The 21,081-nt window shown below is 40.0% G+C and overlaps 1 protein-coding gene across 1 annotated transcript; it reads left to right on the forward strand.

Annotated features, from left to right (window-relative positions):
* The first annotated feature begins 10,114 nt into the window (after positions 1-10,114).
* Positions 10,115-15,024, forward strand: lrrc4.2 (leucine rich repeat containing 4.2). The gene is made up of 2 exons (XM_026927550.3): positions 10,115-11,551; positions 11,679-15,024. Exon 2 carries the CDS (start codon positions 11,788-11,790, stop codon positions 13,735-13,737), a length of 1,950 nt encoding a protein of 649 aa, XP_026783351.1. The 5' UTR covers positions 10,115-11,551; positions 11,679-11,787; the 3' UTR covers positions 13,738-15,024.
* The last annotated feature ends 6,057 nt before the right edge of the window (positions 15,025-21,081 follow it).

A 21,081-nucleotide genomic window follows, 5' to 3' on the forward strand; every position in this document is an offset into this window, starting at 1 on the left:
AGACAGAAAAAAAGCAGCTTGTCATTACTGAGAAACCAGAAAGCAGAAGCTCATCTGTCTCTGTTACAAAGTGATGATGCTGGAGACTAATTCAATAAATGTTACCTGAATGTCTCCTAACAAAAATCTTCATCATATCAATGATTGTACATATTTCTTTGTTAAATAACAGAACGGTAACGTTTTTATCTTTTTTTTTTTTTTTTTTTTTTTTTTTTTAATTAAGCTTAGCTTTTTTGGGCATCCACCATACAAGTCCATATGAGCTGTTACTATGGGAACAATAATGTATTAGAACAAGTGCATTAATATAAAGCTGTGATTTATATTACCAGAACAACGGTCAGAGCTGTTCTGTTGTAGAAAAGAAATTCAGCCTTTCTGATTCAAGAATTCAACAGCTATATGGTATACAAAATTTATAAAAGCAGTCTTTCATAAACTGACACCTGGAAAAAGCCTTTATAAACATTTATGTAGGTTTATATCAGTTGACATGAAGGGTTTATGTAAGTGTCTTGTAGCCCGATGAATACTTAAAACACAAATACTAATTTTCATTCCTGAAAATTGCGCTCAAACACATTTATCATAGTTTAATTCCAGCAGCAATGACATATAGAATAATGAATTTGGTTTCAACATCTGATTAAGTGTGCCTAACTAAGCCACAATAATTAGCTCTGAAGGCTCACAGGAGAAAATATCAATATGACAATGATACAAGGTAATGACCTTGGTTCATAATCTCCATTTGACTCCATTTGACTCCAAAAGACTTTAGTCTTATATATAGTCAATCCTTGATTTTTACTCTTAAGTGACCAGTCATGAGCTAAAACATTTCTTAAGGAGGCCAAATCACAGAGTCTGCATGTCCTGAATGTAAGCTGTAGTGCTGTGTGTGTGTGTGAGTGTGTGTGTGAAAATGAGTTACCCTGGCTTCTGAGAGGGGAAGAGCACACATGTAATGGACCGTGACCGGAAATCGATTCTTTTTCCCCCGTTACACCCCCCTCCCAGTGAGACTGCGCAATCATTTTAACCGCAGGGATTTAAAGAGGTCTATGGGGCTTGTGCTTGAACACTATGCTAGCAATGAGTTATCAGGTTAAGCAGCTCTGTCAGGCAAGAGTTAAATCATGAACTGACACTTACTCACAAGCTGTTACTAAAACATCACGCCAGCACTGAGGCTTCAGAAACAAACTGAGGACTCGTGATGAGCTTTCAGAACGGTGTCAGATCCAAACCTTTGGCCCCTGTGCTCCGTCAGTGTCAAAATATTGATAAAAGACTGACATAAGCAAAGGTCCACCCGGATCCTGGGAATTCATATTTCATTGTAAGCAAACATTAATCTTGCAACATTGTTGTTGAAGTTCTCAGGATGCCGTGGTTCAGCAACAAAAGTGCTTTATTTTCCACTCGACAAACAACCCAATAGAGGCAGCAGGAGGTACATGCAAAAAAAAAAAAAAAAAAAAAAAAAAAAAAAGCACATAGAGCTCTCTCACTTCCTACGTCTCCCCAGCACTCGTCGCTATCTCTCCTCTTCACCCGTTCACCACTACACACAATAGCAACAATAACTCTCCCTACTTATACCTTAAAAACGCCTCCTCCCTATAAACATCCCACACACAGGAACACAAAAACAAGCAACAATTCTAATTCTTGTAATAGGACCACAGCATGAAGTATTAATAGGGAATTTCACTACATGGTTTAAAGCATGGTGGGTCTATTATGCTAGTCTTTTTCAGATCAACACACTACACAGATTTTCAGAGATGTCTCAGCCTTGCTTTTGGCTACAAGCAGTACCACAGCATTGGGACAAGGCCATGTGGCTAACCTGAAGCTATAGCCAAAAATATGGCAGGCAACACTTTGCTCTGAACCTGGGCTCAGTCCAGAGGACACATTTCAAATACGGAGCTACAAAAGCACATTGCACTGACATTGCAGGCTCAAATCAAAATAACTGATTTTATTATCATTTTATAAATGCATACCACCATCAGAGTCACAACTGTTCTCTCCAAACATCTAAATTTATATCTGATCTTGAAAATGAGCTAGTCCCAAGGTGAATAGGACACGTTGCTAGTGGTGGAAAGACTAAAAAACACACTGATTTGAGTAACAGTACTGCTACTGTAGTAATAATGAATGTGACTACAAGTAAAAATAATAATCAAGAAAATTAAAGTAAGAGTCAGTGAGTTGTCTGGTGAAAAACTACTTTTGTAATTACAAATGATTTTTTTATTTATTTTTTTTTTTAAAAAACTAATCTGAAAACTAATCAACTAATCCGAAAACTTTCTATATCTGAAGAATGCACTTTTCAACAATTACTCTATGTTAACTAACCAAGTGAGCTACAAAGTGAACACCTCCATTATCAACGGTAGATAAAAAGGGTAATGTTAGCTGGCTAGCTAAATGCTGTTGGGCTTTCAGGAGCTTGCGAGGTTCATCAGTTCATGTTAATTCACATGTTTCTAGCTAAATAGTCAGATAGCAAAGATACCCCTTACACATTATCCTGAGCATTACCTATAGGCTGTGGCAGCATTTAGATATATTTAATACTACACGCAATTGCTACTGAACATCGAAGTGACATCTCAGGTTTATACAGAGCTTTCAGACTGTAAAACATCAAGTGACCTGTCTAGCTAGTCTAGCTCTCTCAGCTAGCTAATGGCTGACCTGTACATGCTTCCGCAGGTTGGACATTGAGCTGTGAAATGCTGGTATCTCCACAGATTTTGGCTTGCATAATTTGCAGATCATTATCACGCTGATAAATTGGGCCAGGGATGCTCATCTGTCTCCACTGTTTCAGACATTGCTGCTTCTGACTAAGCGTTTGGTGCCTGAAGAGTAGACTTTTAGCAGGAAACTGCTTTATTTATTTATCAGTTCTATTTAAAATCTGCATATATAGTCTTTTACAGTTTTCCAAGGATAAATTTATTATTATTTTTTTTACTCTGTAATGGTTAACCTTTGATGGACTGTCATCCTATTGTTGATGAATACTATACCCAAAGTTGCCTGAATAAGGACCCCAGAGCCACCCCAGCCCTGCTCAGGATAAACTAGATACTAGAGATGAATGAATGCATGCATTTAACATAAGTAGTGGTGAAGTTGAATATTTTATTCAAAGGAAAGTAAAAGGAAAGTACAGGTAAGGTGATTTACTTATACTAAGTATGAGTGAATCATATACTCAAGTACTATACTCAAGTACTCTTGTAGTTCTATCGCTGCATGCAGCTCACTATGAACATGAAAAAGGACATATCTAACACAATTAACAAGTATCTGAGATTATTTTATTTATTAGAAAAAAAAATGAAATGGGTGACTTGAATATGGAAAAAAAATACACTTGCAAGTGCTCCTGAATCTCTCAGGAGTTCATTTGATCAATAAAGAAGAACCACTTTACGTTCAATGTCAAAGTCAATACACTATATTGCCACTCTATTTTATCCACTGGGGTGAGGGCTGTTGCCATGGTCACCTAGACATGGCCATACTCCCTGACATTTGAAATTCACACAAGTTGCATATTCTAATTGTATTAGTAAGTGTTACACACACACACATACATATATATACACTGCATATATAAAAACCAGGTAGGAGGGAGGCAAGAATGAAAGTCAAACCTCAACAGCTCATCTATTTTTTTTTCCTGAAAAGGAGAGAATCTTTCAATGTCTAAGCTCTCAAGGTGAAACATATTCCCTTTTGCCTGAAATCAGATGACTGCAATGAAGGTTATTATAATGGGTACATTAGAATGACTGATAATTACACACCCATGGGCCTATTTAATTAACAATATGTTGCATATTCCTTGTTTTCTCCTTCTCTGCCTCCCAGACTATGTTTGTGAGACCGTCTCCTCTAATTCCAAATCCCAAACAAAAATGCAAATATATTAAGAAGGATTGTGAAATAAAGGTTTATTCGGAATGTATTTGCACCGTAGTTCAATTGAGCACAATTCGATTACCCCTCTAATATAATATTTTTATTTTGTTGCCTTTCTCAACCATAGAGTGATAGATCGATTCCTATTAGACTGCTATATTTTCAGAACTCAATCGCCATTCGTCCAGAAGCTGCCTGGAGTATCTGAGAACACTTAATAAACGGCAGGCTGTTATTGACTTCAATTTAGAGAAAGCTGCTGAATGTTTTTCTTCCATAGAGGCCCGGAGTACCTCCGGGAAATCCAGAATTGCCATAGGAAACATATTACCACAGGTCAGAACCTCCAGTTTAAAGGATTTATTGCCAAGCCCCTAATCATATTTCACCAATCTCTGCTCCCTTCACTCTCTCTTCTTCAGGGTTGAGTACAGCACTGATAGTCTTTCAATATACTTCAGTCTTTGTCCAAGCTTCAAAAGCATGTTTTTAATTACAACTTTTGGGACCCAGAATCCTCACTACACCTCTGTCACTCCTTAATTGAAAACGTACTCGATATTGCTATGTGTTGGGCCATGCAGTGTTTCCGTTTATTGCCGATCAGTCTACCCTCTAATGCATTTACTGGGTACTACAGGTGCTAAAACGTGTAACAAGCATGATGGAAGATGTCCTTATTTACAGAAAAGCTTGTATTCCTTCTCATCTTAACCCTCCTGGAAGAGAGCCATATTTCAAGTGCACTTAATTTAGAAGACAAGTAGCAATCACTCTCGATTACTTTGTTAAATCTCATAGGAACAGGCTGAGTGCACAGAAAATTTCCCCTGTGCTTGAAAGAATAAAAAAACAGCATGTTTTACAGATACATCTTAGTTTGAACCTAAAAGTATAACAGAACCGCCTCTTCTCACATAACAAGTCTGCCTTACAGCCAAATGAGTGCATAAATCTTTAATACTGAATGTTATTGCTATTAGCACTGCATCTTTATGAGTTGGACGATATAAACTTTTGCAGTTTTTATGATAGAAAGACTGTGGTGCAGCCATATTCAGCACAGCAGGACGCTTATCAACAGCAGCTCTGGCCTCCTTCTGTCAATGCTTAATTAATTTACTTGACAACCCCTTAATGGTTTCCAAAAGAAAACTCAAAATGCTGATTATGACTATCCCAGAAAATAGGAAGAATTTTTTTGTCTGGAATCGTTCAGCTGTTGTTATCTGCTTTGGTTAAAAGTCAGTCAGATTCAGGGTCTCGTGCATCTCTTTACCAAACATCAAACACTGACAAAGTCTCTTTTTAGTGCTAACTGTTGGCACAGCAACGCGAGGATAATGAATTCGGACGTGATTGGAATGTTAATTCTGCCAGGCCCATCACAGTCCAATATGTAAATGTAGCATTTTCACATGATGGAGGTTTTGTATGTATAAAGAATCCTTAAAATGGTGAAGTTCATTATTTTGATAAAGAATTACCCTCTTCTCATTGACTGACACTAGTCGAACAATGCAGAGCACAGTGTCTGAAACTATGTGACTGGCAGAGCACACACTCTTTCGGAATTAAAATGAGTCACAAATCAGCCTTCAGTGCTTTCCAATTTGCACGGCCCGGCTGGAGCGAGGGCTGCAGCTCATCTCTGATTGGCAGTGAAGCCTTAGATTTCAGCTGCTGCTCCTCTATTGGATTATAGCTCACTATACCATAGATCATAGCCCCAGCACTAGCATCGGCATTGCACTATTTCTAATGGGGACTGAAAATACTTGTATGTCGTAAGTTTAATGAGTTGGGTGACCACGGTATAAATTCAAGAACATCATCTACAAGACATTATCGATGAAGCATCTCTGCTGACCACATAGTTATTGTACATCTATTTCAAAGCTCTGGGGATTAATTAGAAAAAGGCAAAGTCACACTGTGTCAACCAGCCTAAATCTTCTGTACTAGATGGCAAAATGCCAGAGGAGGTTGACAAATAATTAAGGTCATTAGTCTATAAAGGAGAAGAACAACTGAAGCTGTATCACAAACACAACATTAATCAAACAGGGAAGGAAGCATTAATTCAGACATGCAAAATCAATCACAATGGAAATAAGGATCGCAAATATAATTAGCTGGGGTTCAGTACTTAGAGACAAAAGCAAAAACAAATTCGTCAGGTGTCGTTGAAGAAATAGAAAGCATATTTTGCTAAATAATTGATAAAATTATGAATAATTTGGTCACAAATCAGTGGCAGGTGGATTTAAGCTCTAGCTTAATCTTTATTAAAATCCACATCAGCAGGCAGAATTGTGGTCAAAGGATAGGCAAAGTTCAAACGATTAGACAAACAGTACAAGACACACAATCAAGATCAAAAACACTGTGAAAGCTCCTGAGTGGAGCAATAGAAAAGTGTTTGCCCTATCATCAGGAGATTGCAAGTTTGAACCCTGATGATGCCACCTGTGGCTGGAAATCTAGAGAGCAAAATTACCCATGCTTTCTGGGTGGGATGGCTAGTATGTGCTCTCTGCCCTGTAAATCAGCATGACATTAGCCAATTGTGGGTGTTTATGAGCTCATGTATGTGGAAGAGGGTAGATAGCACTTACCTCTGAGTGTTTTACACGGCCCTGCGGTCCAGCATGTAGCAATCACTATCAGCAGAAATGGTTATTAGAGCACTGCTGTTGGTATTTGTTGTATGATAGAGGAGAGCTGGCTCATGAGTAGGAACTGGCAGGTGACCAAAGAAAGAAAGCGCAAGGTCAAAAGCAGGAAAACAATCACAAAATAACACTCAAAAGATGTCAAAAGCTTGCAAAGAACAGAGATGAATAAGCAATGTGAATACACTGAGTAAATTGAGGCTAAACAGGAAACAGGTGTGCTAGTGTTCAGGAGTGTGAGAGTGTAAAATCCGTGCTGAATTCGGACCCAGGCATGAGGAGCCGTGACTCAAAGCAACCAAAAATGACAGATAGCTAAGTGACACGTGCACCCTGCTACTCTAATATATTTATCTCATAAAAAAAAATGTAAAAAATGGATATGCAAATCTTTCTGTGATTTCCAAGATGAACAGGAATAGCTTTCACTGTTTCTGAGACCTTTGCAGCTCATTATAAGACAGGCAGGTCTGATCAGAGGGCAGCAGGAAAAGATAGAGCCGAGTCTCACCTTTCCAACTTCCACTTCAGTACACTGTACTATGATGAGGGTCGATGAGGGCAAGCAGGATCAGACAGCTAATAAATCAAATTCTTCCCCCCCAAAAAATCTGGTTATTAAAATACTGTGCATAATAGGACTCCATCATTAAAGGCTCCATCGATCCAGGAGAGCCCAAAAGCCTAAGAGCAGCATTTTGCTAATATGCTATGCTAAGCACAGATGATCCCAGAGCCAAGTCTCTTTCTCTCGTACACATTCACTCACTGTCTCTCCTTGATTACCTAATCACGCTCCTCTACTGTAACACTGAACATGCATTATGATCAGCACTCTGCAGTAATCACAGTAATGAAGGCTGTATTAGTGGACTAGCATGAAACGCTAGTGAGCGCTGAAACCGTTATCTCAACTATGCTGACTTTCCTGGCGTCACTGTTTCCCCTGCAGCCTACTGTGTCTCACTAACACCCTTCACTGTGACCGCTAAACACAGCAGCCCTGAAACTAGGTCACGGGGTGCCACAAATTTAATCTGCGCAGCCAGAGGACCAAGGGGATGTAGGCCAGGGAAAAGTGCAGTATTGACACAGGCCATTTCACTCTTTGACTGTCCTCCATCTTCCACCCCCTAGGGTGCACTCATTCGCCACCCACAAACCAGGTCAACAAACCAAATCGGGCTCTCAAGCAGAGACCCCACACATACCGTATAAAATCCACAAAGAGATTGTGATCCTAAAATATAGCCTTTAGGGTCCTTGGCTTTTTGCAAATCCAACATTTTTTCAACATATGTCTTGATTTGTTGTGCAGAAAATAATAGCTTCATATTATAAAACACAAATGATCTTGTTAATGGCTTTTGTGTTATTATCAATGTTCTGTAATGTCCTTCCATGGATCTTTGTATATTATATGCTACATTAGCAAATCACAGGTTTTTCAGCATAGTCTTCCAATGTGGTTTCTATTTGGTTTTCTAGAGAAGCCAGCTCTCCAGAAGCTCAAAAACTGTGCAAATCTATAAGGCAAAATTCTTATCCCTTTGACCTTTTCATGCTTATGACCTCTATAATGACATTAGCACTAGAGTTGGCACCAGGGATATCAATTACCTTCACTGCTGGACCATTAAACTGGAGGCTAAACCAATCGCCTTACATCGTCTTAGACCCCAGCTGTGCTAATTTATACAGTTCCTTAATGCACAAAGCCTGCCCAGCTCCTGGCTCCTGGCTAAAGTGCCCTAAGTATCTCTTTAACTTGAAAGAGACAATTAGTAGCTTAATACTCTTTACAAAGAACCATTTTGTCCTGTTAGCTCAGCGAAGAGAAGGCAACAATTGTGCAAAGTCTCTCTGGTGATCCATCAGGTCAATTGGCTGGTTGTTACAAATGGAGCACAACTGAACAGTGCAGTGTAAAAGTACTTGAAGTACAACACAATTGTTAAAATCCTGTATTATGAATTAACTTGCAGACTTTTATAAGGTTTATGCAATGATACAGTAACATAATAATGAAGTATATTACACATGCATGACTGTGTACAGTATAATTGTGCAGCAGTGGATACTGATCGACTCATTTGGGTTCCTAAAGTGTTTGGACCTCTGAGATTGCAGGGCTTCTCTCGGGTAATGTCACTGTGCACTTAGTAACACAGAACATAACACAGAAACAGCTGACGGAGGGCCAACAGGCCAGTTTCTTCTCATCTGAATCTGTCATCATAGTATGCAGCGGTACTATATTAGGATCAAGAGCTAAAGGCGTTTTGAGGCTTGTTAGATAACAACCATGAATTCATTAATGAATAAATTATGGGACATTTATGCAGGAATGTGTCAGCAAGATTGTCAACGATAAATAAAAATAGTTTAAATAAAAAAAAAAAAAGTTTTTCTTTAACCTGAGCATCGTGGTCATCCTGGCTGTTACCATGTATCATACTCAGTGATATCATAATTACCACAAAGCTCATTTATCCTAACTTTCTTTATTACCGTTCAAATTAGAGATGCACAATGAAAACAATTTTCAGCATACAAAAACATTTGGCACAGCATACTCTACTGTACAGTGTGTTTCTCTGCTTGAATTGCAAAACGCTGTCTTCGAACAGGGAGAGAAGGCGAGGGAGAGAGAAACCATTAACTATACTGTGGAAAAAAACAAGGGACCAAAGAACTCTACATCTGCATTCAAATGCCATCTAATCCTGCGAGTTGAGCTGCTTCTTGTCTCCTCTGCCTCTTTCTCTCTATCTCTTTATGCTTCTTCCTTTCATAACATTTATTATAACCTCTTGTACTTACCTTAAAGAACAGTCACTATACAGTACAGTTCCTGTAATGTGTGTCTTTCCATCAGAGTTGCCGACCTCACAGACGGCCGCACAGTCAGCAGTCATGATGTCACATTAGAAAATTTATCTTGTACAATGTGCTTGTCTGGAGATCGGTACATGTGTATGCGTGTATGTATGTATAAAGGGGATTATTAAATTCAATGATTTGCATTTATTTCTGTTTATTTCAATTAAATTGAATGACGATGCAGTGTGATTAAAATTATTTTAATTTTCTTTAACCTATATTACTGCAATATATTTGTGAAGAGTCAGTGCTCGCATTTCTATGTTAAATTTAATGGGTTGGAAAGCCTCCCAGGGGGTTTGGGTGTGTGTGTGTGTGTGTGTGTGTGTGTGTGTGTGTGTGCGCGTGTGTGTGTGTGGTGGGTTGGTTTTAGAGGAGCCCCCATTGCAGTGATGTAGTGTTGTTTTATCTTAGTCAATGCAGTCCCAATAGAGCTTACTACAGAAGGAGAATGAGGATGTATGTTTGAGAGAGAGAGAGAGAGAGAGAGCAGTGTGTGCATGTGTGTATGTGTGTGTATGAGAGAGAGAGAGAGAGAGAGAGCAGTGTGTGGGTGTGTGTATGTACGTGTGTGAGAATGTATGTGATAGAGAGAGAAACTGACTGCAAAAAGCAAAAAGAAAAGCAAAATATACATATATATAAAAAGAAGATAGTATAAATGGTTAAAAAAAAACTACAGAGGCACAAAAAGAACAAAGAGTAAGAAAGGAAGAGTTGGAGAGTGCAAAGCCTCACCAATGTCCGCAAGAGAGAGAGAGAGAGAGAGAGAGAGAGAGAGAGAAGCAGAGCACAGAAGAAAGAGAGGAGGGGGTGGATGTGTTAATACACAGGAACACTGCATCAAACCAGTGCACTGCTCTGAGCGGGATGCGTCAGCAGTACATTCACGTTTCCATTGAAGGACAAAAGGAGGAGGTAGAACACAGAGGTTTGACTGCCTGCAACCCTGTCACATAAAGGGAAAAAGAGCGAGAGGATCCTGAATGCTGGGGATACAGTGAGGACCGCTGCTGCCACCACTGTCGCCGTGGACAGTCTTCTCCTCCGGGTGCATGTGTGTGCGTGAATCTCTCTCTGCCTCACTCTCTCTCTCTCTCTCCTGCTGACCGCCAGGCAGTCCAGAGCCTCACGGGCAGAGCAGGCAAACTGCCACAACTTACTACCTCAAGAAGCAGGAATAAAAGAATACCGCAAGATCTTTACCAGGGGCGAAAAACTACGGAATCCTATTCAAGACAAGCACTCTGAAATCGACAGCACGTCACACAGCAAGATCAATTCCTCCTTTTTCTGACACTGAAGTGAGTGAGAGAGCATGAGAAAGAGAGAGAGAGCAAGAACACACAATCGCTAGAGAGAGCTTCACTGCTGCGATGCTGCTGCCCCCCTTCCTCCCCCTTCCTGCTTGCGCACCACCACCCCCGAGCCCCCCTCCAGAGAAACTGACGGATTATTGCTAACTGTGCACGCGGCAGTCTGCAGCTGCTACGGCAACGAGCAGGAGAATAGCGAGTTGAAAAAAGCAAGACGGAATGACCGCAATGTGCGTCTGTTGGCGTTTTTAATATTCGTCAGTGAACTGCTAATCGACAGGACAAGTGTCGATGGGGGGTGAACAACAGTGTGTTAGTCTATAACAGGCAGGAAGGAAAATCTGTAAAAGACTTGGGATTTCAGTCCCAACACTATTGCTTTTTCTTCTTCTTTTTCTGCGCTACTTGCAGTTTGGAAATGGAGTCTTGTGAAAAATGTTCAGCTGTATGCAGCGTCGGCTTCCAAGGACAATCAATGGGGGAGCTGAGAGGAGATCTTTTTCAATCTGACTGGATCCGTGCACCTGCTTAGCTCAATGGGCCTTACCTCTTGAATCAGTTTCTTTAAACACTGCATCCCTCTGGAATTCAAAGGAGCCATTTTGGCACATCTATTCACAGTCCAGTTTACTTTTTTTGAAAATGTTGTAGAGATCTTATTGAACCTTGTCAGTGTTATGCAAATTAAAAAGGGACATTCAAAGGAGAACTAATGATGTAAGTATATTGCATTTAAACTTATTTCTTCTTCTTTCTTATTCCACAGCAGTTCTTTATTCTATAATCATTTGCCATGTCTTTTCCCCTCCTCTCTCTGTCTTTCTCTTTAATGGGCATAACACAGTACCATCCTGCACTGTCGATGGAAAGCAGAAGCAGTGTCTTGCTCAAGCCAGGGTAGGGCCACTGTTCTCCGTTCCCGAGCCGAATCCCCAGATGATGTTGAATTATGAATGCGCCACATCATGAGTCTCTTGTGGCAGGTAACTGTGCACTGGAACGCAGCCCTGCTCTGTGCAGTCTACCTCATGGTGCGAGCGTGGAGTGTGTGCGCCACCCCCACCGGACCGCAGAACTGCCCAGCTGTATGCTCCTGCAGTAACCAGTTCAGCAAGGTGGTGTGTACCAGGCGTGGCCTGGTACGAGTGCCCCCTGGCATCCCCACTAATACACGGCACCTCAACCTCATGGAGAACAGCATTGAGGTAATCCATGCTGACACCTTTCGACACCTCCACCATCTGGAAGTGCTGCAGCTTGGCAGGAACTCCATCCGGCAGATTGAGGTGGGGGCCTTCAATGGTCTCACCAATCTTAACACCCTGGAGCTCTTTGACAACCGGTTGACTGTAATCCCAAGTGGCGCTTTTGAGTACTTGTCTAAGCTGCGGGAATTATGGCTCAGGAACAACCCTATTGAAAGCATACCGTCTTATGCATTCAACCGTGTCCCCTCCCTCATGCGACTGGATTTAGGAGAACTGAAAAAACTGGAGTATATCTCTGAGGGTGCTTTCGAAGGATTATACAACTTGAAATACCTAAACCTTGGAATGTGTAATCTGCGGGAGATGCCTGTCCTCTCCCCATTGGTGGGGCTGGAGGAACTAGAAATGTCAGAAAACTACTTTCCAGACATCAAACCTGGATCCTTTAGGGGTCTGAAATCCCTGAAAAAGCTCTGGATTATGAACTCCAAAATCACCACCATGGAGAGAAATGCATTTGATGATGTCACAGCCTTGGTTGAACTCAACCTGGCCCATAATAACCTTAGCTCTTTGCCCCATGACCTTTTTGCACCCTTGAGTTACCTGGTAGAGCTGCACTTGCACCATAACCCATGGCGGTGTGACTGTGATGTGGTGTGGCTGGCTTGGTGGCTAAGAGAGTACATCCCTACCAACTCCACGTGTTGTGGCCGCTGCCATAGCCCTGCCCATCTGCGAGGACGCTACCTAGTGGAGGTGGACCAGACTACGTTTCAGTGCTCTGCTCCTTTCATTCTAGATGCTCCACGGGACCTTAACATATCTGCAGAGCGAGTGGCTGAGTTCAAGTGTCGCACAGCTCCCATGTCATCTGTCAGATGGCTCCTACCCAACGGAACAGTTCTGACCCATGGCTCCAATCATCCAAGGATATACGTTCTTAATGATGGAACTCTAAATTTCTCCAATGTTCTGCCATCTGACACAGGTGTGTACACCTGCATGGTGACAAACATGGCTGGAAACTCCAATGCATCAGCTTACCTGAATGTGAGTGCAGCCGAGCTTAACACCTCTGAGCATCTAAGCTACTTCACCACAGTCACTGTGGAAATTGTGGAGTCAACATCAGAGTTGGTGATTAAACCGAAGACGGTCACGGCCTCACCCTCCGTCTTCCAGCCTGTGTTTATCTCAACTCCAACTGTGCTACTGCAGACACCAAGACAGGTTAGTGTGCCAACTATCCGAGGAACAGTGCGCCCACCTGCCAGTTTGGACGAGGTGATGAAGACTACAAAGATCATCATTGGCTGCTTTGTTGCCGTCACGCTGCTCGCTGCGATCATGCTAATTGTGTTCTACAAGCTCCGTAAACGACACCAACAGAGGAGCACGGTGGCAGCTGCCAGGACTTTAGAGATCATTCAGATGGGGGAGAACGTTCCTCCTGCCACATCGGGAACAACAATACCAGGAGAGGGTGAGATGGTGCTACCAAGTCTGAGAGATCGTAACAACAGCTACAAATCCAGCTACAGCACCTACAAATCAGCACACTCTGCTCCCTGGACAGAGAACAGCATTGGCAATTCTCTACATCGCCCTCGGCCCTCAACCATCAGCACCATCCCGGAACACTACTTGATTAAAACTCACACCAAGGAGAAGGTACAGGAAACCCAGATCTAACATTCCCATAACCTTCTCCTCCTTCTACCCTTTTTCTGTTCCTCATGAAAACATGCAATAGAATGCACAAAGGAAAGACAGCGATTACTTTTGTACCCAGTGCAAAAATGAGACTGTTTTTCTTGTACATGCTTATATATAAATATATGAATATAAATATATAAATTAATCAACTATGGGGTGATAAGAGAAGCAGATTATATATAAAAAAGAGGAAAAATGAATTTAAAACTATTTTCTAATGTGTAACTTCTATTTAAGACGGGAAAATGAAGATAATGACATTACACTGCAGATGCGAACAGATTTGTTTGAGAAGTCTGTGGTTTTTAGACCCTGCTAGATATAATCCAGTAATATTTCTACATAACTGTCCCCAAAATAATATTTACAAGTTTCTCTTGTAAGAGCACCAAGAATTTGTAATGTGCCAAATGTTATACATGAAATTTGGGTTGAAGAAATATACGACAAAACAATGCAAGACATAGTTGCAAAAAAAAAGAAAAGAAAAAAAAAAAAAAAACAAGATCTCCTGAGTCTGCTGAGTCTCAGTAGCTATCAGCCAAATGGTTTTGGTCTCTTATGTGCTTTTTTTCAGTGAGTGCTTTTGCAGTTTATCTTCATAACTTTAAGGAAAATCCCCAGTACTGACCAAACACCTACAGTGTTTTCATAAGTGTACCTGGATACAAATTAACATTGATTCTTCATTCAATACTGGGGATTTTTCTATGCTGTTTGTTTTGTTTTGTATTGAACCTGTGTCTCAGCAAGAAGCAGTGAGGTAATCTGATTCCTGCATTTTTTTTTTCTCCTTAATTCCCCTTAAACCTCTTTAGGTTTTTTTGGATTTGACAAATTTACCAACAGTAGCTCTGACCATTATCGTCTCTGTTACTGGTCCCAATTCTTTTAAGATCCCAAATGCTTTCTTAAGACTTGAGCGGCTTTTAGGGCTAAAATATAGTTAAAAACATTACAACAGTTGCCTCAGATTAGTAGTGTAAGGGCTGAACAGGACGATTATTTGCAACACTGCAGAGATAGTTGCAATGTCACGATGGTTTGTTGCAAGCTGTTAACATTATCATGACTGCTTACGATTTTTTTGTTTCTTTGTCGAGAAAGGGTATACAAAAGAATGTGTTAATTCTAGGCTGTCCTCACTGGTGATCATTCAAACAGTGAATTTCATTTGTCCTTATTTTAAGCAACACTATTTTTATGAGGAGTCTTCAGAGGTTACAACAATAAAACATTTGGTTTGTATTTCTCTAAAGATAACTCTTTGCTCTTGCCTTTTTTTCCCACTTTTGTATGCAGTAGTAGAAGTTTGAGAATTGTAATGGAAGCAGCAAAGACTAACCCCTCTCTGTCAGATGTCATTTTTGGGAATGCGCCAGGTTTGCGTCTGCAGGTCCAGTGCACAGAATTTTCATGGCACATTTTGCTGATCCTTCTTCTGTGGAAAAATGGCTTGCTGGGAAGATTCTAATCTTTGCCATATCGGCGATGGCATATGGTCCCAACTAATAAGAGTGAATACTATGTTCATGACACAAAGGTGCAGCACTGACATTAAAAAAAAAAAAATGTAGTCTGCTTTTTTGACACAATAAATACAATGCGATAGGCAGACAATTGCTAGGATCCTATTTTCCCCGTCATTATGGCACTTAGAGCTCAGGTAACACAACTCCATTTGAAGCACTGGACTAATAAGGTTAAGTGCGGCTTTTAATATAATCCATTATTGATCTTGTTAACCTGTGCACATAGAAAATTAGATATGGAGTGCATGTGTGTGTTACATCAAGAAAGTGTATGTGAATTACATTCAGTGCCGTTTTATGACTCCCTTTTACAGTGTAGTCTTGTAAACTCGATGCATATACTTTTTTTCAACAGCAAAACTTCTATTGCTCTAGAAGATTTTGAATGCCTCCTTGGGCTATTTGTTTTTTTTTTCCTTTAGTGAGTGACCTTTAATATGATTATAGTGGCTTACGTTCATATTATGCTGCCTCGGCATTTCAGGCAGATTCTTTACAACGTTCTATGTTGACTCTCTGTATATGCCGAATATTAAAACATTTCTTCTGATGCCATGCAAAGCAGAGTCTGTTTTAGGCTTGAATGGGTGCTAAAGTGCTATTACGCTGTACATTTTTAGCATGGATGGGAAGGGGGAGAGGGTGCAGTCTATAATCAGGGGCAAAATGTCTTCCAAAGCTGAGCTGCAGAAACCCAACATTAGCATGCACACACATACACACACACATACACACACACAGCCAGCAATTTACTGCCCTCCCAGGACACTTGGGCCATAGCATTCACACCCCTCCTATAGTGCTGCATCACACACATCACAAAAAACAGCAACACACCGGGCTAATTAGCCAGCTTTGCAGTTTTTACGTTATTTAGAAGAAAACGATGCAGCATAGTGTCTGTGGCTGATGAGGCTTGTAAATTTAATCTGTAATACCACAAGGATTTGTTCTGCATAAGTTGATTTTACTTTCTCTTTACACTGGAAACAATGAACCAAACACTAGGAAGTAGTTTATTTTCTTTACTGGAGAGTTAATTTCAGTTTAAAGCAAGACACTGCACGTGAAAAAATTAGGTGAAAATCAATAGTTATCTCAATTGATTTTTGCCAGGTGATTGCTGAATTTTTTTTCATGTTGTTCAAATTAAAATATTTAAAAAAAGAGAGAAAAGAGAGAAAAAAAAAGACTTTTACAGAAAGGTTTGTTGGAAAAATCATTTCTTTATTGTTTAATCAAGAAAATATCATGCACTGTGTGCCAGTTTTGAGTATACACGATCAGCCATAACATTAAAAACCACTGACAGGTGAAGCGAATAAAATTTATTATCTCGTTACAATGGCACCTGTCAAGGGGTGGGATATATTAGGCAGCAAGTGAACAGTCAGTTCTCAAAGTTGATGTATTGGAAGCAAGAAAAATGGGCAAGTGTAAGGATCTGAGCGACTTGGACAAGGGTCAAATTGTGATGGCTAGACGACTGGGTCAGAGCATCTCCAAAATGGCAGGTCTTGTGGGGTGTACAGTGCTTAGTACCTACCAAAAATGGTCCAAGGAAGGACAATCGGTAAACCGGCGACAAGGTCATAGGCACCCAAGGCTCCTGGGGAGCGAAGGCTAGCCCGTCTGGTCCGATCCCACGGAAGAGCTACTGTAGTACAAATTGCTGAAAAAGTTAATGCTGGCTATGTCAAAACACACAGCGCATCTCAGCTTGCTGTGTATGGGGCTGCGTAGCTTAAGACCAGTCAGAGTGCCCATGGTGACCCTGTCCACCACCGAAAGTGTCTACCATGGGCATATGAGCATCAAAAGGGGACCATGGAGCAATGGAAGAAGGTGGTCAATCGCGTTTTCTCTTACAACATGTGGATGACTGGGTGCGTGTGAGTCACTTACCTGGGGAAGAGATGGCACCCGGGAAAAAGGCAAGCCAGCGGAGGCAGTGTGATGCTCTGGGCATTTGTGCTGCTGGGAAACCTTGGGTCCTGGCATTCATGTGGATGTTACTTTGACATGTACCACCTACCTAAACATTGTTTCAAACCAAGTACACCCCTTAATGTCAATGGTATTTCCTAATGGCAGTGGCCTCTTTCAGCAGGAAAATGCGCCCTGCCACACTGTAAAAATTGTTCACAAATGGTTTGAGGAGCATGATAGACAGTTCAAGGTGTTGACTTGGCCTCCAAATTCTCCAGATTTCAATCTAATTGAGCATCTGTGGGATGTACTGGACAAACAAGTCCGATCCATGGAAGCCCCACCTCACAACTTACAGGATTTAAAGGATCTGCTGCTAACGTCTTGGTGCCAGATACCACAGCACACCTTCAGAGGTCTTGTGGAGTCCATGCCTCGACGGGTCAGAGCTGTTTTGGTGGCACAAGGGGGACCTACACAATATTAGGCAGGTGGTTTTTAATGTTATGGCTGATCAGTGTAAAATCGAATGAAAATCCAACACCTATACCCATTATGAGAAATTGCTCTGCAGACTGGAATGAACATTTCAAATTTCATTATTGCAGATCATCTTAGATTTTCATCTTATATTAGATTCTGAATGCAAAAAACAAACAAAAAATACAATGTGGTTTAATGTCTTTCCACTCTGGTAAGCATGGTTTATAAAAAAAATATATATATATATATATATATATATATATATATATATATATATATATATATATATATATATATTGACACATTACACATAATGACACATGAACTGACATATACAGCAGGAAACATTTTTTTGGGAATATATGACATGACATGATTTTGCCAAGTGGGTGGAGCTTAAGATCTCTTCAATTTTGCTAAGTTTGAGATATTGCAGTGGTGGCATATTTCTATTGATATTTGTATTACTACAGATATTTTTAACCCAAAAATCTGAAAAAATTATTCACATGACCAAAATTGGCATTTCTACCTGTAGTGTCTTGTCTTAAGTGTTAAGTGACATGTGCTTGTACCATCCACGAAAGGACATGACGTTTGCCTCGTGCAATCCCTCCCTTTTAAGCTCAATAGCCCTTAAACCATCACCATTTCTTTCTCCTCAAGAGGAACCATCCAGTCTAGATAGCACGGCAAGCGCCTGTACGCTTTTGACACCCATCATTATAATACATGTCAGGCAAAAAAAGGTGAAGTGGACCCCGAAATTCAATAGCACAAGAACAGAGATTCCAATTTGCTTGCGAATAGGCTTAATTTGACAGTTCTGTCAGATCTTTAATGGGCATAGTCTGTGCGCGTGTGCTTCTATTGTCCTGAGCGACATCAGCTTGTGTCATTAGGCTTATCTTTTTGCTCACATTCTTCCTCTCCTTTTTTTATGATGCTAATTGACTTACCATTATTGACTTTCCATGTCAACATTACTACAGCAAGGGGCTCACTTTAAGGATGTGCGTGCTGAGGAAGGAGGCTACTATTTGATGGCCTCTCCATGGGAAACTTATCACTGGCACAATTATCCTGACAGATTCGAGAATTGCTTTTTCTTCCTTCTTTTGCAGCCTGATATGTTGGTTTTCTGCAGTCTGATAGATAATCATGAGGAGAGAGATGGAGTAGGGTGGAGAGGAGCACACAACAGATGTTTATCAGTTAATGAAGTGTCTAGGTCGGGCCGGGGTGGTCTTTTTCTCTATTTGGCGTATACACTCTGACCGCCATCTTGGCCAGAACAGCAATCTGATTTGATATTTTCCAAGCGCTGGCGACTGACAGAGACACACTGTAGGTAAAATACAAAAATAGGACATCTCATGTTTTATTCAATCACACCCAGAGTTACATACCGTCATTTCAGTGATACTTAAATATGCATGATACATTGGTTTAACCATTAGGAAGTATATTGGTTCCTAATGATTGAAGTTCATTAATTTAATGAGCCTTGAACAGGATTCAAGTGATTGGCTAAGAACTCATCATGACCAGTATTACTGATGCACAATGTCTGCAAAAACTAAATTAAATTAAGTGCAATAATTATATTTTATTAATGTAATTTGTTTTGCTTTATTGCCAGTCAAAAGTACTGGGACTGATACCATGTCAAGGCAATTTACAGTCAATATATCTGATAGGAAATTTGCGTGTAATGGTTGAAGTAGTTCTAGGACAAGCATTCAAACCTATTTCACCCTCTTTTGCTTTCCCACTTTTGCATTCAGGAAGAAATCCAGACAAAAAGGTCTTTGTTGATCTTTTCTCTCTGTATTTATCTTACATAGATGTATTTTTTTTCTCTAGAGAATGTACCAATGTTGTTCCTCTTCTATTTCAAACTAAAACTGAAAAAGAAAAACAAAAAAAACCAAACAAACAAAAAAAAAGAATAAAAAAAAAAAAAAAAAAAAAACACAGTACAATAAGCAGAATTTCCTCCGATCGATTTCAAGACTGAGCAGTTTTGGATGAATGGAATGATGTGCTCTGACAGACAAGACAAATGAAAAACTCTTTCAAATTTCATTTCGGAGAAAATGAAACATGTTTAATTTCATGTGATGTGGTTATAGCAATCTTCGCTTGGTTCAGGTATTACATTATGTGTTCCACAAGAGACCAGCCATATGAGATGTCCTAATTTTACATGTCAGCGCTTGTACACCGTGTGGATAAAATCAGGACTTTGAAGTAGACCATGTTTTAATAGCTAAGGCATCAGGACTGTTTGATATTGACTTGCATTTTGAACACTGTTATATCACATCACATCAGATTCGTGGCATTAAAAATGTCCACTGTACACATGCAAAGGACAACATTTTTAAAAGGAAAGAAAAATGACTAATAACAAGAGAATTTTTTTTTTGTTTTTTACATTTGAACCTAAGCTGAATTTTATGCTGGAAATGAATGTAGGAGAGTTAGAAAGAGAGAGAGAGAGAGAGAGAGAGAGAGAGAGTGAGAGTGTGTGTGTGTGTGTGTGTGTGTGTGTGTGTGTGTGTGTGTGTGTGTGTCCACAGAAGGACAGGAATATCTGACATTTCTGACCTTCACTGTCCACAATGAGGTATTTATTTAAGTTTCCTTTTTGTTACTGAGGTTAACCAAACGTGTGTGTGTGTGTGTGTGTGTGTGTGTGTGTGTGTGTGTAACATGCCTATTATGTGGTTTTTTTACACTTATTTAAATTAAAAAGCTTGTTTACATTGAGTTAGCAGTTTATTAGTTACTTGCTTATTATACCTAATGATTAAGTATAAACTGCTATTTTATTATACAAGCCAATTTAGTAATTAATAAACTGTCATCTCAGTGTATTCCATGAAACCAACCAATGTTATAAAACATGTAGGCAAATCAACAATCATTCAAGCTAATCTAGAAGTGAATGCATGACTGCTAGACTGGGAATGACATGATTTCCCTTAGCAGCCCAGCACAAAGCAATGAGATGTGGTGTCAGTGCAGTGTTAACCCAATATCCATGATTTATCTAAAAATAAATGTTAGAACATTTTGCACATATTAATTTGTAATTGAATCCTTGGGGCCCGTCTGAATGTTTGTTACCAGTGGCAACATTTTCTGCACAATAACCTCATTAAGCCCAATATTCAGAGAAAAATAATACCCTGATTATTCAAGACATGTTATGACATGGAGACAATTAATATTTCTATTTATATGCCAAGCCTAAACATCTATTTAGAATGATTGAACTTTTTAAAATGTTATGCAGGGGAGAAAAAAAAATATGAGAAGAAATTTTGATTGTGAATGATGAACAGTTGTACATTATGTTGCCAGCTAA

This window comes from Pangasianodon hypophthalmus, chromosome 6 (genome assembly GCF_027358585.1).
Source record: "Pangasianodon hypophthalmus isolate fPanHyp1 chromosome 6, fPanHyp1.pri, whole genome shotgun sequence".
Lineage (NCBI taxonomy): Eukaryota > Metazoa > Chordata > Actinopteri > Siluriformes > Pangasiidae > Pangasianodon > Pangasianodon hypophthalmus.